General features: G+C 45.0%; 1 protein-coding gene across 2 annotated transcripts in view; it reads left to right on the top strand.

Annotated features, from left to right (window-relative positions):
* Positions 1–1,170: 1,170 nt before the first annotated feature.
* ARHGAP44 (Rho GTPase activating protein 44) overlaps positions 1,171–25,672 on the top strand; it is a 160,247-nt gene continuing 135,745 nt past the window's right edge. For both annotated transcript variants that reach the window (XM_066588132.1, XM_066588131.1), the window contains exon 1: positions 1,171–1,520. In XM_066588132.1, coding sequence (XP_066444229.1) covers positions 1,468–1,520 — 53 coding nt within the window. In that variant the 5' untranslated portion in view covers positions 1,171–1,467. The remainder of the gene's footprint in view (positions 1,521–25,672) is intronic.

Raw genomic sequence — 25,672 nt, 5'->3', positions numbered from 1 at the left:
TGTATACAAGCTAGAGGCGGCCCAACAGGGTACTAGAGCCTCCATGCCTGCCTGTATCACATCTTGTATCCAAGCTAGAGGCGGTACAGCAGGGTACTAGAGCCTCCATGCTCCCCTGTATCACATCTTGTATCCAAGCTAGAGGTGGTACAACAGGGTACTAGAGCCTCCATGCCCACCTGTATCACATCTTGTATCCAAGCTAGAGGCGGTACAACAGGGTATTAGAGCCTCCATGCCCTCCTGTATCACATCTTGTATCCAAGCTAGAGGCGGTACAACAGGGTACTAGAGCCTCCATGCTTGCCTGTATCACATCTTGTATCCAAGCTAGAGGTGGTACAACAGGGTACTAGAGCCTCCATGCTCTACCCGTATCACATCTTGTATCCAAGCTAGAGCCGGTACAACAGGGTACTAGAGCCTCCATGCCTGCCCGTATCACATCTTGTATACAAGCTAGAGGCGGTACAACAGGGTACTAGAGCCTCCATGCCTGCCCGTATCACATCTTGTATACAAGCTAGAGGCGGTACAACAGGGTACTAGAGCCTCCATGCCCGCCCGTATCACATCTTGTATCCAAGCTAGAGCCGGTACAACAGGGTACTAGAGCCTCCATGCCCGCCTGTATCACATCTTGTATCCAAGCTAGAGCAGTACAACAGGGTACTAGAGCCTCCATGCCCGCCTGTATCACATCTTGTATCCAAGCTAGAGCAGTACAACAGGGTACTAGAGCCTCCATGCCCACCCGTATCACATCTTGTATCCAAGCTAGAGGCGGTACAACAGGGTACTAGAGCCTCCCTTCAAGGGGTCAGTTTTTTGGATTAAATTAGCCTTTTGCTTCAGTTTTGTAATCATTTACTTACAATCACACAGAGAAGGTCTTATTCCATTCTGACAACTCCTTCTAGGGGAGGGATTGTTTTTGACAATGAATGTATTTCAGCTCCCCTCCCTTCCTTTTTTTTCACCTACTTTCACATCATTTGCAACTAAATTGCTACTTAGGCTAAAAACCCCACTGAAGACTACAATTCCCGGCATGCTGTGCTGCAGCCATTCCCCGCGCATGTGCCCTGCCTGCCTCCTCTCCAGGCTGCAGTGCAATAGCTGCTGCTGAGTGTGTAAGAGCAGAGCTGATGAGCGCAGGGAGGGGGAGGACCTGGCAGTGCTTGGAGCATGCAATAAATATCATAGCAGACAAGGAGGGGGCTATAAGCTGCACCCCTCTATCCTGGACACATACAGCACCACCCATGGATGCACTGTGCCCCCTGGCACCCCCTGAGCACTGGAGGATGCTGTGTGCTGCAGCCCCCTTATAACAGGGGACATGTAATGTGCTGCTGACATTGGGGGGAGGGTCTATTTATTTATTTATTTTATGCATCCTATATAAGGAAAGCTCTCTAAATATATAAGTAATCCTAAATATTTATATATCTATATACTCCGAGGATGAAGAAGCAATTCAACCGGATGAGGCAGCTGGCCAACCAGACAGTGGGCAGGTAAGACCCCCATCTTCTGGGTCCTGTCACCTTAGAGGGTGACCTTACATGTTAATGATACATGGATGTAACACCCATTCATTCATCCATCGCCTGCTGATGATGGCTGTGCAGCCTCTCTGCCTCTTAACCCTTGCAGTGCTAACTGGGAGGACTCATGCATCCAACAATCATACATATTCCATCTCCTGATACATTATCATTTTCTGCATTTGTGTAAACCTGTCTGTCTGTCTATCTATCTATCTATCTATCTATCTATCTATCTATCTATCTATCTATCTATCTATACCAGCTCTGTATAGAGTATTGCTAATTAGTGATTATGTTGCTGGATGTATGTTTGTATACATTGTATACACTGCAATCTAGGTGGACTATCCTGAAGGGCTTGGTAGCTCAGATGATACAAAATACCTTTTATATAGTGCACTGTTTATTTATTACATTGTATCTAGATACTGTATATAAATGTGTATATGTATATTATTTTATGCTCCCCAATTGTGTCGAGCTTCCTACCCCCCCTCAGGTCATGGACAATCATCTAGTCACATATTCGGCGTCTCTCCCATTTGTTCCCCTTCACTGCTTTCTTTCTGGATCTCTACCAGTGCCTCTATGTGCTCAGCATGTAGTGTCTTGCAGTAGTGATAGCTGAGCACCTGATGGGTTTGGTTACCATAGTATTCCATTGTTCATAGTGTGTGGCGTATTGGTATTTGCAGGTCACTGGGCAGGAGAGGGTGTGTGATGATGGGGAAGTGCTGGACCCATTCTGTAGATATCTTGCATCTTGTGATTTTGGTTTTAGAATGTCCAGTTTACTGTAGCAATATCTACGGTGACACCCAGCTCTGATATCTCTGCTGCCTTTACTGAGTGATATTTAATATGTACTGATACAGTCATAATAAAATTCATCCATGGAACAATACAAGCAGCCATTCCATAACCAATGATGCACAGCAACTGTGTCCTGACTGATTTCACCAGAACCCAGAAACAGGCCTGGATACCACCCAGCAATATGGCTGCCTCCACTGTGTAGCTGTATTATACACCTTATACTCCAATAGCTGAGATCAGAGAAGTAAGGCTGATACATAATATAATAAGTACTGAATATGTGTCACTCGTAAATGTACCTGCTGGAAGGCTGAGCTGCAACTGGAGTCCTAGGATTGGTTGTGAGGCTCGAGCAGTGATGCGATGACGCTTGGGGTACAGGATAATGACACATTGACCCTTGGGGCACAGGATAATGACACTCTGACCCTTGAGATGACAGGACAATGACACTTGTAAAAGTACCTGCTGGAAGGCTGAGCTGCAATTGGAGTCCCAGGATTGGCTGTGAGACTCGAAGCAATGATGCGCTGACCATTAGAATAACAGGATAGTGACGCACTAAACTTTGGGGTACAGGATAATGATACATTGAAGCTTGGAGTACAGGATAATGATGCACTGACCCTTGAGTCACAGGATAATGATGCACTGACCCTTGGGATGCCAGGACAATGACACTTGTAAATGTACCTGCTGGAAGGCTGAGCTGCAACTGGAGTCCCGGGATTGGCTGTGAGATTCAAAGCATTGACACGCTAAACCTTGGGGTACAGGATAATGATACACTAAACCTTGGGGTACAGGATATTGATATGCTGAACATTGGGGTACAGGATTATGATACACTAAACCTTGGGGTACAGGATATTGATACACTAAACCTTGGGGTACAGGATATTGATATGCTGAACATTGGGGTACAGGACAATGGTGCACTGACCCTTTGAATAACAGGACAATAACATTTTGACACTTGGGGTGAAAGGAGTTTTATTGAACAGTAATCCCACCAGAATCCCTCTTGTATAGTCATTGTAGATGTAATGTGTTGGATACAGTTCACATTAAGACACATACATAAAATATGATCCATTACTTGATTCGAGCTCTTTATTTCTTGTAATGGATTTGCCAACTCTCCCTAACAATCCTAATGCAATGGTTTATCTCTGCTTCTTACTCCTGTATGTAATGGGGCACATTGACCTGGGATTGGTGTTTCATTCGCCATTGTCTAATTGTCGTATTAAGAGGCAAACCCCTCTTTAAAATTTGTAGCATCTATGGCCATCCGTGCATCGGGAATCAAATCTATGGAAACCTAGATTTGTGGTGTTATTCATACTAGTGTCTGGCGCAAATGATAGTAAATTCATTGGAGAGTGAGTGCGTCGCTGCACAAAATTCGACGTAATTTATGGAAAAGTGGTGAGAGTGATGGAAAAAGGACAAAAAATTTTTTGCAATGCAATTGTGGCGCAACGGTCTTTCTAAATTCCCATTGTTGTCTTATCTTTCTTGAGGTACAGCTCTGTAGTGATATAACCAAGAATGGCAATTGGGAGATGGAAGTTGTGTATGGGTAGTGGGGAGGTGAGCATAGTTTACTTTTTTAATGCACGCAGTTTATTCATAGTGACTGATGTTCGCTGTGATGTAACATAGTTTGACGAATTCATATCCATTTACCTATGGGATTTTCTAATGCTATCTTGTAATTTGGTTAGTTTTTACAAGTCTGTTGTAGTTTTGCTATTGATCGACAGTGACGGTGATGTAGGATGGTGGGACACGAGACAGGAAGTGATGATGTGAAGAGTCAGTGCAGCAGTATCCGCGCTTCTGGTAGGATGCACTCAGACGACCAGTGGGCACCTGAATCAAGGCCCTGGATCGGCTATGGAGTAGGGCACAGCCTAAGGAGCGTCCTGTTTAGTAAAAGGCAGCAGCAGATTTACCTTGAAGTATCTCCAGTCTGCTAGTAAACGGAGAGGAGTTGGAGAGTGTGTCTCCAGTTCTGGTACTGCTACATGTCCACTGCTACCTCAATCAGATCTCTTTGGACCAAGGATAAGAATGTTCCATGGAACAATACAAGCAGCCATTCCATAACCAATGATGCACAGCAACTGTGTCCTGACTGATTTCACTAGAATCCCGAAGCAGGCCTGGATACCACCCAGCAATATGGCTGCCTCCACTGTGTAGCTGTATTATACACCTTATATTCCAATAGCTGAGATCAGAGAAGTAAGGCTGATACATAATATAATAAGTACTGAATATGTGTCACTCGTAAATGTACCTGCTGGAAGGCTGAGCTGCAACTGGAGTCCTAGGATTGGTTGTGAGGCTCAGAGCAGTGATGTGCTGATGCATGGGGTACAGGATAATGACACATTGACCCTTGGGGCTCAGGATAATGACACTCTGACCCTTGAGATGACAGGACAATGACACTTGTAAAAGTACCTGCTGGAAGGCTGAGCTGCATTTGGAGTCCCAGGATTGGCTGTGAGACTTGAAGCAATATGTATTGTTTGTTGAGTTGTATCAGGGGGACCGTTGGACCCCAGCAATCAGACATTTACCCCATCACTGCTTAAGAAACCGACCCTTGACTCGTCCTTTGCTGCCAACTACCGACCCATCTCAAACCTCCCCTTCATCTCCAAACTATTAGAATGCCTGGTTTACTCCTGCCTTATAAGCTGTCTCTCAGAAAACTCTGTTCTTGACCCTCTACAGTCTGGCTTCTGCTCTCTGCATTTGACAGAGACTACCTTGAATAAAGTGTCAAACGACCTCCTGATGGCCAAGTCGAGAGATGACTCCTCCCTACTGATCCTTCTCAATCTCTCTGCAGCATTTGGCGCTGTTGACCACAAACTCCTCCTTTCTATGATTTGCTCCATTGGCCTAAAGGACACTGCTCTCTCCTGGTTTTCCTCCTATCTATCTGACCGCTCATTCAGTGTCTCCTTTGCTGGCTCTCCCCCCCCCCCCCTCCTCTTCGCCTTGCTGTTGAGGTCCTCAGTCCCCTCCTCTTCTCCATCTACACAGCCCCTATTGGACAAGCCATCAGAAGATTTGGCTATCAGTAGCATCTCTACGCTGACGACACCCAATTATACACCTCTTCCCGTGACATCACAGCAACATTCCTCCAGAACACCACCGACTGTCTGTCTGCTGTCTCTAACACTATGTCCTCTCTCTACAAAAAACTGAACCTCTCAAAAACTGACCTACTGATGATTCCGCCCTCTACTAACCAACCTCATCCTGACATCTCCATCTCAGTGTGTGGCACTATAACTCCCAGCACACCCGCTGTCCTGGGGTTATATTCGACACCGATCTCTCCTTTACCCCTACATCCAATCTCTGACCCGAATATGCCACCTGCAGCTCAAGAACATCGCAAGAATCCGCCCTCTTCTCACCATGGACACGCTGGAAACGCTCATTGTTGCCCTCATCCAATGGCTATTGCCCTCGGCTGGATTATTGCAACTTGTTGCTGATCGGCCTCCCCTGCTCCAGACTCTACCCTCTCCAATCCATCCTGAATGCGGCAGCCAAGCTCATCTTCCTGTCCAGACCCTACTCAGATGCCTCTGCCCTGTGCCAGTCACTGCACTGGCTGCCCGTTAAATACAGAATTCAATTTAAACTCACTACTATCATCCACAAAGCCCTCCACAGCACCGCGCCACCCTATATTGCCTCCCTCATCTCAATCCACCACCCAGCCTGCGCCCTCCGCTCTAACAAAATCAGACTAATGCCTCCTTTAATTTGAACCTCTCATTCCCGCCTCCAAGACTTCTCCAGAGCATCACCTGTCCTCTGGAACGCACTACCAAAGGCTACCCGAGCAATCCCTTACACACATAACTACAGGCATGCTCTAAAAACGCACCTCTTCAGGGAGGCATACCATAACCCCCCAATCCAAACCCTTGTTACTTCACCATATAACATGCTCCCTTGTCCTACTGATTACAATCCCTGCCAGCCACCATCAACCGCCCCCTGCAGTCATACCGACTCAGACACTATACGGCCCAATTTGACCATTGTCTATGTGTATAACATCGCTCACTCTCCACCTCGCCATACCATGCACATCTCCAGCTCCTTTACCTTCTGTATCACCCCATTATTTGTAGTATGTTAACTCATTGGAGACCCTCACCCCTACTGTGTCCATCAATTGATTACTACATGTAACAGTGGTTTTGTTGCTCTTCCCCCTGTATTGTAAGCGCTGCAGAATATGTTGGCGCTATATAAATAAAGATTATTATTATTATCCTGTGAATAGGAGATAAATGTTATTATGATTTTACTTGGAAAACCTTTTTAAGGGTAGACCATCAGTGCTTGAATGGTGAGTGTCCGATGTCTGGGACCCCTGCTGGTCACTCAAATAGGCTGTGGTGCTCCTGTGACTCTTTTATCCCATTGTTTCTGGGTGTTTATTTAACTGTAATTTTTATTAACTATTTAATTGTTTAATTATAAGGGTACAAAAAAAGAGAGGTATGGGGTGTACATTATATGAGTTACACAAGTAAACTAATAAGAACTATAAAGAAGAAGAAGTGAGAGCGATATTTCACCTATATGTCTACAGACACATATGCAAATTCCCACACGGGAAGAAAAATGTATAATGAACATCTCTCTAACAATAGAGAATGGAAAGGGAAGAGGAAAAAAGCAATGGCGAGAAAGAAACCTCACGCCGATTAGAGGAGGAAAGGAAAGTTGGTAGAGGAAGTGAAACCATCCTAATATAAAGTGATAAGGCAGTGAATAATGAGCCCCACAGCATCCAAACCGATTTACCCATGGCATTATGTAGTGAAGTGGTAAGATATTCCATCTAGTGGATATGTCCTATATGGGTGTACAGATCCATAGAAGTAGGCTTCCAAAAGAGACCTATAAGACATTTGGATGCTGTCAAGATGTGGAGAAGGCACTAAAAGGGGTATTCCGGTTGTGAAGCGGATTTTCAAAAATTCCAGATTTGAAGGGTGTTTGCACCATGTTTATGCACAGCTGGTTATGGGTATAAAGCGAGCAACCATTGCCTTTTTATCTGTTCCTCACTTTTTGATGTTTTCTCACATCACTATTTTCCAAGACGGCCACCATATCCCTGCTGATAAGCAGCTTGAAACTATATTTCCCACAATTCCCTGCTCTGTACTTCCTTCCTGTGCATGCCCCCACTAAGCACTGCCCTGCTATTGGTCAGCAATCCAGTCCCGAAAGCTGAAGAGGAAAAAAAGCCATCCCTGGTCGTTCATACTGAGCAAGTCCGACCCGTTGCACTGGAATGTCTACTGGTCGTATCCAAGACAATCAGGGAATAAATACTTCTGAGCGTCCAGGAGAAGGGGTGGTTTTTAGGGCTACAGCCACAAAATCCAAAGCAGAACCACATGGCAAACTTTATGAATTTAACCTGCATTCATTTGACAGCAACTTTACATAACTGGAAGACCCCTTAAATGTACCAAAATTCTTGGGTTGAATGTTAAGCAAATAAATGAGGGCGTCGAGTGGGACGTCTGTTCTGAAGACATGCACTATGGGAGATCTCACTGAAAACCAATAAGGCTGAATAAGAGGGCATTCCCAGAGCAGATGCTGTAGAGTGCCTCTATAGGACGGGCAGCGCCAACAACGATTAGGGATTCCAGGGTTAAATTTGTGCAAGAGTGAAGGGGTATGGCACCATTCCATAAGGATTTTGTATTGGTTTTCTTTCTAAAGTATGCAAATTTAGGTTTTTAGCTGCTTCAGTCCTTGTCCAGAGCACTAAGGGTGATGTCCTGTTAAGTCACTTCTCCCGTCTAAGCATATAAGAGTGTCTGTATGAAGGGGAATACCTGTGGCAGTAGGAATTCTGTAAATGAAAGAGATGGGACCCTCCATATGAGGACTCTCCAGATTGGTTGAATGGGGAGATGGATTTGCACTATAAGTAGAATAATTGTAGTGTTGAATGTGACAATAGCTAAAGGAAGCTGTAGAGAGACCAGGGTATGTCTGGCTTCAACAAATGTTGTAAAGCCTGTGCAGCCATACTGCAGTGAGAGAAGCTGGTGGAAACCCTCCTGAGTCTGTGCAGCTAGGCTGCCGTGTAAGGAGCTAGGGGATCCTCCCCTGAAACTGTGCAGCTATGCTGTGGAGTAAGGAGGAAGGAATACTCCCTAGTTTGAGAGAAATTGTGGTTTTTGTGAGCTCCTCAATAGGGCAGAAGTATTGAAGAGACTTCTGCCTTCTCTTTCCCCTCCTCTCTTCTGCCCAACAACATTGATGTAACACAAAGCTGCCAGAGACCTCACTACTTGTGAGTGGGTAAGGACTTGTGAAAAACCTCTTACATGGGGAAAAGAGGACTTAAATTGAAACTCCAGTTACTGGGTAACAATTTTGGAGAAAACAGGGAACTGGAATTTTAACACAATACTTCAAACGGGGAACTTTTTTATGATAGCTGACCGGTACATGGCCGTGAGTCACTGCGAAAGGGGACGTAAACTGTTTATCTGTCTCCTTTTTTCACATTTCGTTAATGTTTGTCCGTGCTACCAACGCCGTCCCAGATCACCCAGAAAAGCCCAATGCAGATACCATGGCCCCTTTACACAGCAATGCAACACCTCTCTAGTAAATTGAATTGGGCCTGGAAGAGTACCTGCAGTAATGCTAGGGCCCGGACCCCAAATCAAGGGGCAGGGATGGACAGGGGCCAACCAAAGCTTTCCTATTCTTGTGCATTGGTAAGACAGTAATGTAGTCCAGAAGGCCATAGTGATAGAGTTTAATATCAGAGAGAGCTAGGCCGTCTTGTGAAACATCAGCTGTCGGTACAAATTTGGGTGTGTGGTGTCTTTTAGACCTCCATACAAAATCTAAAATAAATTTTGAGTCCCTTCAGGAACCTTCACTGGCAAGATCTTAATCAGATATATCTTGGGATAATTGACATTTTGAGTGTTGCAATCTGACCTACCAAGGAATGGGGAAGGGTTTTCCATTTAGTGAGTAGATCAGTTCACATATCACAGGGGAGAAATTGGAAGAATATATGGTAAAATAAGATGTGGGAATGTGAATACAGACTGTCAGGAGTAGGGAAGAGGTCCGGGCGGTAGATAATAGAGTCTGGGGGATATTAAGGGGGAGTGTCTCAGATTTAGAGTTGTTTAGTGTATATCCAGACATATGTGGCACATGATTAAGATACTATGGAGATTTGGGAGAGAAATCGGAGGGTTTGTCAGATTGAGTGTCTGCATAAAGTGAGTGTTTGAAAGATTTATCACGGACCGAGGTGCTATAGATGTTAGGGTGAGCTCTAATAGCTGCAAAGGGTTCAATACTCAAGGCATATAGAAGTGGGGAAGAGGGTAACCCTCCGGGTTCCATTGCGGGTAGAGAGGAATGAAGACATAGCATGGGCATTTTTTACAGAAGCCGCCTAAGTGGAATAGAGCCCCCTGAAGTCTGCACAAAAGGGCATAAGAAACCAAAGTGCTGGAGTACCCAGAACATAAATGGACAGCTAAGACAATAAAACTCCTTCTCTGCATTAAGGCTCAGAGGAAGGGCCCCAATTCCATCCTGGCCCTCCACCTCCAGTAGATCAATGACACTTCTGGTATTGTCTTCCACTTGCGAAACAGAAAGAAGCCCATATGATCCTTATGGACAAGCCGTGTGGGTGTGTGGGGGTGGGGGTGGGGGTGGGGTGGGGGTGGGGGGTACTGCATCTCTTCCTATTTACTTAAGCAGCACAAACTGCAGTACCAGATACAGCCACTTATCCTGGGAGCGTCATGGCTTCTTCATTTTGATGATTGTTGCTAGACTCAAAAGTCAAACTCCTACTGACTGAACAGTGATTGAGCAGAATCCCTTTAAGCTTTGTTAAAATCCATTAAGCCAGTACCTTATAGTCTGGAATGCTTAGTAATCTGAGATTGGTCAGAATAGTACCAGTGCAGTGAAAGTATTTGGTAGCGAGGAATGGGCATTCTTATGGGAGGTCCTACAAAAGATGGGTTTTCGACCACAATATTTAATTTGGGTCACACTGCTTTAGACCAATCCTATAGTGTGTATACAGGTTAGTGGGGGATTGTCTCCTGGAATTAGTTTACAAAGAGACACAAAATAAGGGTGCCCACTGCTATTTGCATTGGTGATTAGAACCATTTGCAAATAAGATTCGGGCAAATACTTCTGCCTCATTGGGTTTCTTTTTGCCTTCCTCTGGATCAACAAGGGAGGAACAGGCTGAACTAGATGGACGTTGTCTACCTTCAGCCTAACATACTATGCTACTACTACGTTACTGGAATTTCCAGGTTTAGGAGAGGAAGAGAAAATTGCATTGTATGTGCATGCTCTTACTCTTGGAGGACTCTAATAGATCCATGGAGGTGGCAATATTTTAAGAAATATGGTACCTTATCAGGGCTCTTTATAAACTGGCATATGTCTACAGGCTTGCTAATCTTAATGTCCTTTTAGTGGTCTCTCCCTATTTGAAACACCTGAGAATACAGATATCAAACGTGATTCAGGAATATTAAAGCTAAAATTTACTGCCACTTCTTGTGAAATTTCGACAGAAATTGGAGTTGCCTTTATCCGTGGTGGAAATGGTGAAACTAGTTAAAGGTTTTTTTCAGGCAGCGCCCACTGTTGTGGCCAGGATACTTTGAGGTTGGAGTGGAAGTCGCTGCTCCGACCCCTGTGTAGTGGCCAGCGCTTGTAATTGCAGCTCTCATTGAAATCAATGCATTTGATCCTTTGCACCAAGGATAGAGGCAACTTACACCACACCTCCAATTTGTGGATGCCACAGTTGCTACATGTTCTGCATAACTTCCCGGTCTGGTTACTGTATAAAATCTCATAAGGGGTAAAAAGAATGCACGTATGAGGCTGGAGACATTGCAGCTGGCAAAAGATGAAGGGGGATTGGCAGTCCCAAATCCATATAGATATTAACTCGCTTCCCAACTGCAGCATTTTAAAGGTTAGGAATCCGAAAATACTGATGATACCAATTTCTAGTCATTAAAGCACTTCTGATAAATTCAAGGGCCACCGTGTCCACTTGCCCAACTTGTTTCTTCTGCATGCAATATGGTGGACGGTGAGAGAATTGCTGGCAGTGAGAGGATGCGCTATATATATACTCCTATTTGGGAAGTTCTATGGTTGACGGAGCGGTTTTAAATTACAGGGGTTTAATGCTTGGAGGGGGGCTGGTCTTCAACGAAGGGTGCAGCTGTCTACCTCGGATGGCATTAAACTCTTTGACCAGCTGCGCTCTGAGTTTGGCATCTCACACTCGGTTCTATCAATATTTCCAGCATGCATACCAGGCGGAAGTAGCTTCCTCCAACCTGCGAGTTATTCATATGGCTCCAGGAAATGCGAATTCTACTGCCACTTCTACAGTATTGGTTTGCATGCCTCCTGGCCTTGTACACCGATGCAAGTCGCATTCTGCAGGCCTTTTGCAGATCCTATCAAGTTGGAGAGATATTGGAGAGCAGTGGTAAATGTTGTTGCTACTACATATCAGACCAATCTATAGTAGAACCTTCCCTAGTGATGTGCATCTTGGGTTATGTAACTGGCTTGCCCTAAGGACCCATTCACACAAACACATTTGCGCAATTTTTAAACTTAAAATGCAGTGAATAGAACCCATTGATTTCAAAGGGTTCCTTTACATGAGCCTATTGTGGGCAAGCATTTCGTTTGTGCATAAAAAAAAATACATAGCACGTTCTATTTTTTTGTGAGTATTGCGCACGAAAATAGCACATTGTAAACGAATTACATTTAATTGCCCATTGAAATCAATGGGAGCATGCTTGATTGGGGGGGTTTTTTCGCACGTGCAAATGCACAGGGCATGAGCATACAAAAAATATAGTGAAATACGTACACATGCGCAAAAATGCAATGCTCATTGCGCAATTGCACGCACAAATACACTTAATGCCTGTGTGAAGCCGGCCTTAGAGGAGGGTGAGAAAATAGCAGTTGCCCTGTTATTGTACTTTGCTAGGAAGTTAATTGCCCAACATTGGCGTAAGGAAAATTCCCCAACAATAAGAGAATTTGTAGAGAAAGTCAATAATCCAATATTTCTAGAGGAAAGCACCTCACAAGTTCGAAGAACTCTGCTTACATGGCTGGATACTCCTGGGCCGGCACCTCTGCATTTGATTAGAGATTGAATACTTCTAGTACCCGTTTCCCTAAAAATATGTACCCCGAAAATAAGCCCTACCCTGATTTTTTTGGGATTTTCAGAGAGGCTTGAAATAGAAGCCATACCCTGAAAATAAGCAATACATTACCTAGCAGGCTCACTCTGGGTCCTCTCACTGTTCTCCGGAGCCCCAGCGCACTTCTTGATCACTTCCTGGTTACAGGATTCATGAATCCCACCTCCAGGAAGTGATGGCTGTAATTGGTACTCAAGCGCTGCTCAGTCAGTTAATGTAGCGCTCGATGAACCAATGCAAGGGCTGTGAATGGTTCATCGAGTGCTGCATTGATTGACTGAGTAGCACTCGAGAACCAATCACAGCCATCGTGTAGTGGAGGTGATATTTATGAATTGGCCAATCAGTGTCTTGGTGTTACGGTCGTGTGGGCAAACTAAGCACAGGGCCCACATGAACTTGACCAAGAGAGGACTGGATGCAGGCACAGGTAGCACACGGATTTCAAGCAACTGGCCCTGAACTACAGGCAGGATGACATGGCCCTACCTAAGCGGGGGATTCGCCCCAATAAAGGGCGGCCCAGCGGTCTTCGGATCTGGGCCCTAGCTGCTCCTAGGAGCCACGCACCAGAACAGGACACATTTATATGCCACATGATAGGGACAAGAACAAAAGGACAAAGTGAGCTGACACACAGAGCTGGAATCACAGCATACAGCAGCCAAAATGCAAACACTAATAGCAGATGGTAAGCTGAATATAAAAGCGAGGTGTTAGTTCGTACATTGGCTAATAAACTTAAGCTGCAAGCCCCGGCAAGGCCCCCCGTGTCTTGCAGTCCCTACACTAGAAAGACACATCTACTAGAGGGCCCTAAAGGCCACCCTAGCGCAGACATGACTCAAACAAAGTCAGCAGACGAAACTGACACAAAATAAATGTACAAATAGACATGAACCGCAAGGCACAGATCACATAGCAAGCTGTAACAGAACAGGTAACAGGACACAGGTCACAGATCACAGATCACACAGCAGGCTGCAAACAGGACAGGGCAACCAGGGCACAAACTCTACTGGCGCGGACTCTACCGGCACACACTTCACACAGATGAAACTCACAGCAAGTCTATGTGTCCTCATATAGGGAGCAGTGTCAGGGATCCACCAACTGACACACAGAGTAAGACAAAAGACGTTTGGAGGCCGCACCTGTAAAGGGGGAAGGAAAGGGGAGCTGCATGTGCTGCAGACCAGGACTACAGGTGTCCAAACCATCTAGAGGAAAGCAGAGAGCCACAACCAGACCCACTAGCCACAGACAAGGATTCATGACTGCTCACTCTGGAACCCAGACAGAGACTGACAGGAGCTGGGTTTATATGTGAGCACAGACTCGGCGGATTGGCCAGCAGGAAGTACCACACCCAGCCAGCTCAATCAATTAACCCTGTGAGGGCTGTGCTGCTAGAAGCACAGTAGAACAACAGATTCCAGCAGCACATCCTAACACTTGGCTCAGCCAATTCTTAAATCCCACCTCCACAACGTGATAGCTGTTATTGGTTCACCGAGCCCTGCATTGATTGGCTGAGCAGTGTTTAAGAACCAATCACAGCCATCACTTCCTAGAGGTGGGATTTATGAATCCTGTAATCAGGAAGTGATCTTCTGTGGGCGGCCAAGGACTGCAGCAATCGCGCTGGAGCTCCAGAGAGCAACGGGAGGGACCTGGACCAAGCCTGCTAGGTAAGTATAGGAAGACATCTCCGAAAATAAAACCTAGTGCCACTTTTGGTGCAAAAATTAATATGGTCTTATTTTCAGGGAAACACGGTATGAGGGTACTTCTTGCTGACTTCTGGGTATTGCAGTGCAGTGGGGTTCTTCAAACCACTGATTGAGTAAGAAGATCTTCCGCAGTTTCTATGGGGTTTGGTGCTTGTGGAACAGTTGGAAGGAACAAGAAATGGAAGTCTTAAATCAGAACAAGAAATTTGACAGTGATGATGTTCTAAAGATGATATATAAGGCAGACACTTTTGTTATGTATTGTCTTAACACCTTTATTGTAACACAATTTTTGCCAGCAGTACAAAGTTGTAAGGCCTCATGTCCACGGGGAAAATCAGATCCGCTGCAGATTCTACATGTAGAATCTGCAGCGGGTCCCTCCTGCCCTGCGGACATGAGCGCCGAAAATAAGAATTTAAAAGTATTTACCATCCGGCGCGGGCGGAGAAGATCAGCTGTTCCTCACGGCCGGATCTTCATTTTCGGCCGGCGGATGAATTCCTGACGCCGGCGGCACGTCGCCGACGTGCCGCGCGCATGCGCCGGGCACATCCGCCGAGCCGAAGCAAGGAAGATGCGGCCGTGAGGAACAGCTGACCTTCCCCGCCCGCGCCGGATGGTAAATACTTTAAATTCCTATTTTAGGTCTCCCGCGGATCCGGACGGCTTCCATAGGCTTCAATAGAAGCCCGCGGGAGCCGTCCCCGCGGGAGACCCGCACGAAAATGGAGCATGGTCCGGATTTTTCCATGCTCCATTTTTTTTTAAATCCCTTTTATTGACGATCCGCGGGTATTTATCTACCCGCGGGTGGTCAATGCATCCCTATGGGATGCGGATCCGCATGCGGGAGATCCGCTGCGGATCTTAAATCATATTTTGCCCGTGGACATGAGCCCTAAGGGGTGAGGAATGGGTGGGTTTATGAGTAGGGGAGGGTTGGGTTAGGGATTTTCTGTTAAAAAAAAAAAATTTTCCCCGAAAAATGCCATGAAAAATGAAATAGTCCCAGTCTTGATTATCAGGCTTTTTTCATATAGTGTGAAACATTAAAGGGGTTGTACCAGTATGGCAAGTTGCGCCATTCACTTTCAATGGGGCTGCCGAGATAGCTGAGTGGGTGCCGGTCATCTATTTCCATCAGCCCCTTTGAAATGAAAGTAGTGTTGGCTGCACATGCTCGGCCAGCGCTCCATTAAGAGTGACATCACTGCAGGTGGGAGAAGCGACCCCCGCAGTGGCAGGAAAGCGGGAGACCGGAGTCCTGTTCTCCAGATCGGTGGGGGTCTCAGCAGTGAGGTCCCCACCGATCAGCGAGTTATCCCCTCTTGCATTACATTGCTAACGTGGTGTCCTTGTTGTTGTTTTATGGTAACATTGAGTCTCGTGGAGGTTGTGCAGGATTATTTGTGCAGACCGTTTTCTTAAGGAGTCGGAAGAAGCTGGGAAATCTGTGCCAGGTTTTTAGCAGGGGAAAGGTTAAGAGTTTGTAGGTAGTACAGTAACCTTTGCGTTCTGCGAACATGTGTACAATGTGTCCTGGAAGTAATTACACTCCGCGAGTCCATCCAAGCATCTGTCTGCAAGGGTAGCCGATACCACCAATGCTGCAGAGTATTCCTCATTCTTTCTTTGGATCAGGGAATGTTCTGGAAGCATGCAGTGAGGATGACCTGTGAATGCTTGACGCACGGAATGACTGGACATACATTAAAGAGGTTTTCCAGGAAAATACTACTGATGACCTGTTTTGAAGATAGCTCATCCTCCACACTTGATCAACAAGTCCGCCTCTCGGGCCTCCTGATGATTGGGTGCCCGTTGTCAGTGCAGCACTACTCAGGGGTCGGAGAGGAAGCTGCTTCTCCGACCCCTGTATAGTGGCCGGCACTTGTAACTGCAGGCGCAGCTCTCATTAAGAACAATGGGAACTGTGTCTGCAGTTACAAGCACCAACCATTATACTGGTTGAAGTAGCAGCTTTAGCTTCTACCCGTGTATTGCAATGCTAACCCCGAGCGCGATGGACCCCAACCAATCAACTATTGATGGGCTATTCTGAGGTCTGGCCATCAATAGTATTTTCCTGGAAAATCCCTTTAAGTAGTAACGGGTATGAGTTTTTATATATATATATATATATATATATATATATATATATATATATAAATGTGCTTTTCCTGCTCCATTCAGGAAGCAGGAAAGGGGAATCCTCCGGCTGAACGGCTCCGTTTTATGAGGAACTGAACAGCGCTGAGCGAACCCCATTGACTGTAATGGAGTCCATTCGCTTTCCACTCCTTTTTCCCGGAAGAAACTGTGCTACATGCAGAAGGGTCCTGTATGACATCGGCTGCTGCTATTGCACAATTCAAAATGTATCATTTGCAAACGAAGCTACATCTTGATCTGATTGGATGAGGATCACCAATGTTGTGTTCATAGAACTTTGGAAGTCCGACTCCCTTTATGTTTCTGCTTCTAACCCCTTGTGAGGCTTCTTGTCCTGCGCTCTGAGGGAGGTTCGTTCACATTCAGCCCGTGATGTGGAAACTCTGAGCTATTGGGGAAGTAATAAAACATTGATGTTTTTTCAGCTGCTGGCCGAGCTTTATCTGCACTACCTGCTCAAGCAACATCTTTTGTCCGTGTGTTTCTCTCCCCTGTAAAGCAGGAAGAAGGGGCAAGGACCATAAATGTCTTCAGCTCTAATAGGATTTTGGTTGTTTACATTCACAAATTCATTAGATTGCTAAAGGCCCATTTACACGCAATGATAATCTTTCAAACGATTGAAGGTTTAAGCAATCATTTTACATAAAGTGCTAATGGACACTAATTTCCATTAACACTTTATCAGCTCCATTTGCTTGTAAAGGGGCCTCTGGGGGCTGTTTGCAGAGTCGAGCATGTGGGCTGGCCTCTGCACACAGCTGCATTGTTCTCACACTGGCTGTTGGCAGAATACAATGTAATCTCCTGGCACCCGAGTGCGGACTGTGTTATCTCACTTCAGGTGAACGATGGATTTTAACTAGAGATGAGCGAGCATACTTTTCTGTGTGCAGGCATGTGCATGAGTGCACGGCAAAAAAATACGCACTGATTGAAATGACTGATTAGTCTGATGAGTTCCAGATGTGTTCTTTCTCCTGCACAATTATGCAGTGTATCATGCATCTCCAAGCCTATTTTATGTGCATATGTGCATCCCCATTGATTTCTTTAGGGACTTTTGCTGTGCAAGTGCACAAGAGAGTAAAGCATGCTGCTTTTTTTTTTTTTTTTTGCGCGCGACCGTAGGACAATACGCACATGTGAACTAATCTAGTGTCATCAATGGGTTCTATTTTTTTGTCTATTCCACATACAAATTTTGCTTGTGCTTGTTAAGCTGGCCTTAAGTTGATGTAGACTTACCAGTAGCAGAAATATTATTTGGCCTATCAGGTTTATCCTTTTGCTACTGTGCTGCTGCTCTAAATGTTGACTTTTACATCTTTTTAGCCTGAAAGTCATTTTGTAGCTTAGAACAATCCATTTTCATGTACAGTATTAGGGAATTCTGAGTTAAAAGCATTGTCCCATCAGATCCCACCCCTCCCAGGGTGACAGCTGATCGCCCTCGGTCCTGCTCTTGGCATCCTCAGCGAACAGCTGATTTTGTCGGACGGAGTCCAGCCAGGCATTTCATGCAGTATTACAAGACGGCCATTCGGATGATTGACTGTCCTTATAATACAAGGTTGGATCAAAGTCTGCCAGAACGAAAGCCATTGTTATAGAGAGGCTTTCTGCTCCAGCTCATAGAGGGGGGATCAGCATAGACCAGCAATGATGTGAATAACTTCATGATCATCGCTGCTAGTCACAGGCCTCAGCGTTCACGTAGATAGTCAGTAATATCTGATCAGTCAACGGACTGACGTGAAGCACCATAGCGGGTGTTGCATCCTAGAAAAAAAGGCCTAAGCTATATGTAGCCATAAAACGTTTCAAAGCTCAAATTTAAGAGCTGGAGGCCAGGAGACGGCAGGGAAAATAGTAGGGGAAACAAGAGAAGGTGGAGAGGACTTCAGCCTGAGAGTCCGGTAGATGAAGAGGATGTTTGGGTAGAAGCAATCATTGATGATGGCGTTTGCAAGATACTCCTGGCAGTCAGTAACATCAGCAGGCCCCCCATACAGCGGTAGTGTTACTCAGCAGTAGCTCTGCAGAGGACAGTGACAGTAGTAGCCAGGGAGGGGTGATTTTGAGATAAACTATTGGGAAAGACACCTGGGAGCAAAAAGAAAAATAATTCTAAAGCCACAAGAAAACTTATAGAAGCGAGTTGACATACTGTATTTTTATGACACAGTTTTCAACTAGATATCGTCCAGAGGCAGGGGGGTCTGACAGATCCAGAGACCCCTGACCACTGATCGATCACCAGGAGGACTACATACTGGGGCTGCACAGTCCTCCCTCTCACTGACTGATCCCCCTCGAGCAGATAACACTGAAAATAACTTGCATATCTCCACTGGGGTGCAGGACTGCTTCTCTACACACAGGGACAGACACGAGCAAAGGTCTTGTAGTAGCAGCAAGGCCATAGATGATGTCATAACCATGTGAGCAGCTAGAGGGGGTCATGTTTTAATACACTTGTATGGGGGGATTTAGTGGTAATAGAATCAGTATTTAACATGTCAGCTGCAGGTGTGTGAGCGTGCTTGGATGTAGCAGAGATGTATGACACATAGGTGCTGACTATTCACTGTTAACCCCATTTCCTATACTAGTACACCAAAGTCATGACAGTAGCCCCTCCACTTTGTTAGACCTCGAGAGACGTTTAAATTAGTATGAAATATTTTTTCATCTTTTCTGTTGTCTAAACCTGGTGCATCTAATGGTATGAAAATTATGGCTATTTTCCTCCTCTTGTGCCTTCTGGGTTAGCTGCACGGCCGGCTTCACAAGCTTAAGGCCGCTCGCACATGGCGAATTTACATTTCGGAATCTGAGTTCCGCAGCAAATACCGTCCATAGCATGCTATAGAAAAGTGATTCCTCCTACACACAAACGAAAACCAGTTGCGTTTTTTCGCTCGCAGAGGAAAAATCGCAGCATGTTCCATTTTTGCGCTGATTCTGCACAGATGGAAGCCAATGGAAGCCGTCTAATCCACTACCCTTCTGCAGTTGATTTTGTGGAAAGGTCGCTTATTCTGTGTAATTGCTAGCCGATGACTCAGGAAAAGCAGGAGTTTTTAAAAGAAATTCTGTACTGTGCATATCCGATGGCGAGCCGTGCGGACCATCTGCAGTACAGCTGAAGATAAAAGAAAGCAGGTACACGCGGACGCCGCTGCTGCCAGAGCCAAATCCTGCTGCGGGATTCCACATGTAGAATCCAACCCACCCGTGTGCAGGCAGCCGAAGTCTAACAGGGCGCTACGTACCGTCTGTTTTTGCAGTAACAGATACAGGGCAATGCTGGCATCCTCCAGAAGGCCAGACAGTGAGCACACCCAGTGGCATGTGTTGGTACTACAGTCTACTCCCTGATGGGAGGAGCAGCCGCAAAAACTCCAACTTCTCCAACCACCGCTGCTGCTAAGTGGCCGAGGTGTAAAGATGCTGCTGGGGTCGTAGGGATGTTTGCACATGGTATCACGGAGCCTCCATGCTGGTCACTGGGAGAAGTGTACAGAAAGTTATATTTTGTGTTATAGCTACAGATGATGTAGAGAAATGTGAAGATGTAAAAGATCAGCTGCATCTGGTTAGAGATGGAAAGGGTTGGCAGTGCCTGTTTCCAAGTAAAAGGTATTGAATATTGTTTGTCCTCAGGCTGTCCGCCAAATGAGATCATCAGTCTTCATCGTCCTGTCATAGGGTAAGAACCACCTCATATTGAGAATTGGCGGCCTATAACCGTTTCGGAGGCTCAGCATTGCCCTTTTCAAGGCCGTGGTACTTCTGAGAGATAGTAGAGTACGTCTCTACTTTCGGTCCTTGGATCAGGCAAAAGTGTTGATTGTGTTAACCATGGGTACCTCTGGTCTCGTCTTCTCTCTTATGGCTTACTGGGGGAATTTGTTGATTAAAGCCTTATATACAGGGACAGATAATTCCCTGCTTGTGAACGGTTGGCTTGGACGCTCTTTTGAGGTTGTGCCTAACATTTGCCAGGGTTGACCTTTGAGCCTTCTGTTATATATTGTATATTCACAATGGAACCATTCTTTAGAGGAAACCTCTATAAGAGAGGTAGCGTGTACCAATGCTGTACTTTGCCTCAGATTTGACCAAGTGGATTACCCCAAGCAAAATAGAGAACTGGAGTGGCTTTGGAAAAGTTTTGGAGACAGGAGTGGGAGGAGGAGGGCTCAGAAATATTAGTAAAAGAAGTATGTTTAATTGGGTTTACCCTTTACCTTAAGGCCAAAGACCAACCCTTCCACTGGCCCACCTTCTGAATGGCAGTCTATAGACTGCCATTCAGAAGGTGGGCCAGTGGAAGGGTTGGTCTTTGGCCTTAAGGTAAAGGGTAAACCCAATTAAACATACTTCTTCTTTTACTAATATTTCTGAGCCCTCCTCCTCCCACTCCTGTCTCCAAAACTTTTCCAAAGCCACTCCAGTTCTCTAGAATGCGCTACCCCACACAACCACGCTAGTCCCCAACACCCACAATTATAAGAATGTCCTAAAAACACTTCTATTTTAGGTTACATTCACATGGGCAAGCGCGATATTGGACTGAGAATGCATTTTTCTTGTGAAATTACGATCCTCAGGTACATGTTTCACGCACGTCAGAGGATCGCAAGTGTTTCCCATTGATTTCAATGGAAAACAACACATCGCACTCGCATGCCCATTGCGCGTCATGTGAGTGCCATGCAATGTCTTTTAAGGTCCCATTGAAAGCAATGGGCGAGGTGTTCGGCTCAAAGATAGAACGTACTGTGATCTGAATCATCATTTTTGTACTAGTTTTGTGCGTCTCGCAATGCACAAAACCCCCGTCAGATTCTCACCCATATGAATAAGCCCATAGAGAGGCATATCACATTCCCTAATCTAACTCTTCCCCATCTATCCCGTTTCTGCATTCTCCATCCAAACCTAATCACTGTATACCCTTCACCCTGTGCATGCTAATGCACTTATGTACATATGTAGATATTGGCTGGTGACTGGCTCATGTAGCTTTATGTATAGTACCCTATTTATATAGGCTGGTAGGACCAGTAAGCAGAACTAGCACTTGTACCTCAAGTGACACCTCTTTTTTCTTCATACCGTGTTTCCTCGAAAATAAAACCTACTCTGATAATAAGCCCTACCCATTTTTTTTTTTTTTTTTGGGTGGGTGGGGGGGCTTGAAATATAAGCCCTCCCCCAAAAACAAGCCCCAGCTATATTCCATGGAAGAAAAAATACTCACTTCACAGGCGCCATCCCGGTCCCACTTACTGCTCTCCAGGCAGTCTTCCGTGTCGTCCTCAGCGGTGACAGAGCATTCTCCTCCTGGTAACATAAGTTGAATACCTTGCCTCGAGCAAGAGATTGCTGTGATTGGCTCAGGACCGCGGCCTCAGCCAATCGCAGCCGGTGCTCAATGAGCCAATTGCAGCCATTCAGTGATGTCATTCATTGAATGGCTGTGATTGGCTCATCAAGAGCACCTGGAGAGCAGCAAGAGGGACCAGGGCGGCGCCTGCTAGGTAAGTATTCAGACACCCCCCGAAAATAAGACACCGCGCCTCCTTTGGGGCAAAATTAATATAAGACGGTGTCTTATTTTCAGGGAAGCACGGTAGATTGCCCTTACTACTATTGTTCAATTTGGTTATAAAGTTGACACTGTATGCACTGTGTGACTTCGTCTCTACATGTACCCGCCAATTTGCAAAGCACTGTGGAAAATGTTGTCACTGTATAAAGAGAATAATATTTCTATTGTGGTCTAATGTATGACCCCATTTAGGTTCCAAACTTATGTTTTTCTTTTTTACAATAAATAGAGATATAGGATGTAATTCGGGGACAGGATAAGCAGTAAGATGTATGAATAGAGATGAGCGAGCCTACTCGGTAATGCAGTTACTCGAGCGAGCATCGCTCTTCTAAAACAACTGCTTAGTGATCCGAGCAGGCTCGGGTGGGCTGCAGGGGGTAGCGGGGGGGGGGGGGAGGGAGCGGAGCGGGAGGAAGAAAGAGAGATCTCTCACTCTTCCTCCTGCTCCACTCCCCCCTGCAGTCCTCCCGAGCCTGCTCAGATCACTAAGCAGTTACTCGAGAAGAGCGATGCTCGCTTGAGTAACTGCCTTACCGAGTAGGCTCGCTGATCTCTATGTATGAACACTGACTCAACTTTTTGTAGAGTTTTTTTCTAAATACCATTATTCTACTGCATATATAAACTGCAAATTGTTCTCGCAGTTGGTCTTATCCTTTAGTTCTTTCCTGTCACAGCCATTTTTTAAGTTATAACTTTTTTTTTTCTTTTCGTTGATATAGCCATATAAGACTGTTTTTAATGGTACCATTTAATGTTCCTCATTATGTGTTGAAAAACTTTTCAGAACATTATTGTGGTGGGATGGAAAAAAAGTTCTGCCATTGTTTTTTGCATACTACTCTTTGGTTCTTTTTTTCTATTTATTTTGGGAGGTGAAGTGAGCAAAAAGCATAAAAATACACACTATCAGAATTGCTATTATTGACCGTGCATTCCAAATAACAAAAATAGCATTATATTTTAAAAGACTTTTATGAACATACCAGTACAATTTGTATATTTTTTCATTGGAAGGGGCGTTGAAATTTATTATTTCTTATATTTTTTTCTAATTTATTTTTATAAACATTTTGCTTTTATTTAAGTCTTAAATAGAAACCTAGCCATGCAATCACTTGTACAATACACTGCAGTACCTTTGTATTGTAGAGTATTGTGCTTATCGTCCTATTACATTCTGCAAGAAGCAGGGTGTAATAGGTGTACTAGAATGGCAGGCCTAGAGGCCTTCACTAGGCTTCTGGCTACCATGAAAACAGCTTAGTACCCTGTGATTTTGTGACAGAGTGAGCCCCCTCCTGCTGTTTAACAACTTAGATGCTGTGGTCACTTTTGATCGTGGGATTTAAGAGGTTAAACGCCCAGGATTGAGGTTCTCTCTTATCCCAGCTGCTGCAGGTGGGTTTTAGCTGTTTAGAACAGCTAGCACTTTCTGTGGGTCCAGGCTCCTATGTAATTGTCTTTCAGTCTCCATATAGTCACCTCGTTGTCTTCACAGTTGGAGTGTCTGGGGTGGTCTCCACCCATGCAGATGTTGGAAGGGGGTTATATGATTTTAATATGTAGAATGAACTGCATTTGGATATCAGGATTAACCATGGCCCAGATGAGAGAATTCAGGGCCAAAAATAATGCTTTTCGGCCTTCTAAAGCATAGTTTAATTTTCCATGTTTTGCAGCCTCTTGTTTTTGCCCCTGGCATATAAGAAGCACCACGTTGATTTAATTAGCATAACGATGCATATTTAAGCGTAATTTCTGCATGATGATGAGCCGGTTCCCTTGGAGCGTTCATTCACACTGGATGAACCATCACTCACAGAAGATGTGTTCAGTAAAGTTCACATTAAGAATCGTCTTCCATTCTCCATACCGTGAACTCGCTGTCTTCATAAGGTCAGGGTGTCTAGGATGGTCTCCAATCAACACAAGAAGATAGATGAATGTAATTAGAGATCAAAATATTCTCTTCCCTTCTTGCACCCTCTTTTCTGGCAAATGCTTTGTCAATGGATCTTGAAATGTTTATTTAAAATTCACATCCAGAGCTGCATTTATAATGGTTCTCGTTTCATGCTAGTTCTCAGGTCACAAGACTTAAATGGGTTGTCCAGGGTTCTAAAACACGGCCACCCTTATCTGTGAGTTCTGTCTGGTATTGCAGCTCAGCTCTTATTCATTTCAATGGAGCTGAGCTGTAATACCACACACAGCCTTATGGACAAGGGTGGCGCTGTGTTTGGAAGGAAGTAGCTATGTTTTCCTAACCCTGAACAACCCCTTTAACATGTGACTGCTGCTCCCTGTTTGTTCACTGCCTGGAGCAGGGGTCTCCAACTTTGGCTGTTAAACTGCTGCAAAACTATAACTCCAGAGCATACTGGGGGTTGTAATGCCACGACAGGTTTGTAGGTTCCGTTTGAAAGGACCAGGTCTACAGTGTGGTCTGCTACTGTGCACTGTGGGGGAAATAGGGAGTCATATGTATTATCTGGCTTGTGATATAATTATGGCATCAGAAATATGCAAATTTGGTGGAAGTGCTGTAATTGCGGCCTTCTGAGCATTTATGCTGGCCCTTTGCACTTTTTAAAAAGTAGATGGTGCCTAGCAATTGCGGCCAGGCATGGCTAGGTTTACTATAATTCATGATACCGTAGAAAATGGTGTAACTTATAGCTGAAACCTATACCGCTCCTAACTGGCATATAAGTCTGGCGCAAGAAGGTGCTGCCAGAGGCGACAAATATATTACAAAGTCTTCGCCTTTTAATACATTTGTACGCTTGCGCTGACACATACTTTACTTAAGACATATGAAACCCCAATCTAAGTAAATATACCCCTGTGCTTCTACTAGTTTAACTGTTGAAACATTGTAACAGATGAAGCATGGTAGCATCCGCACACCAGGGTGCTTCCTAGCTGGATTATTGCATGAGCAAAAGGGCAATAGAACCAATGGGTTCTCCATCCTGCTGTTTCCATCATGGTCTGATATGATAGTGGCCATATTTAGGACATTTTAAACCTAGTCTGGGCCTTACATAACTTTATTACTTTGGCGCTGTTGTTTTCACTCTATACCAATATTAATATTGCAAGGAATTGTAAGTGAACGCATTGTAATTATCTCTAGATAATTTCAATGCATTTGCTTACATTGGTTACTAATAAAATATGGTTTGATTTTTATGTCACAATTATAGACAAACAAAATCTAACAAAACTAATTTAACAGTTTACTCCCTACCAAGATTTCTTGGGTGGTATTGTACCTTGACTCCACCAAAAAGTAGTGCTGGAGAGAACACGGACAGCCCGGTGACGCCCCCAGTACTTCATTGGCTGTACAGATGGCTTTCCTGCAGGTCCTGGAAGGAGAGTGTGATGCTGCTATCCCAGCTCCTGGGCAACAGT

This window comes from Eleutherodactylus coqui, chromosome 13 (genome assembly GCF_035609145.1).
Source record: "Eleutherodactylus coqui strain aEleCoq1 chromosome 13, aEleCoq1.hap1, whole genome shotgun sequence".
Classification (NCBI taxonomy): Eukaryota; Metazoa; Chordata; class Amphibia; order Anura; family Eleutherodactylidae; genus Eleutherodactylus; species Eleutherodactylus coqui.
Note: the sequence above shows the minus strand (reverse complement) of the source record. Positions and strands in the feature narration are given on the sequence as shown.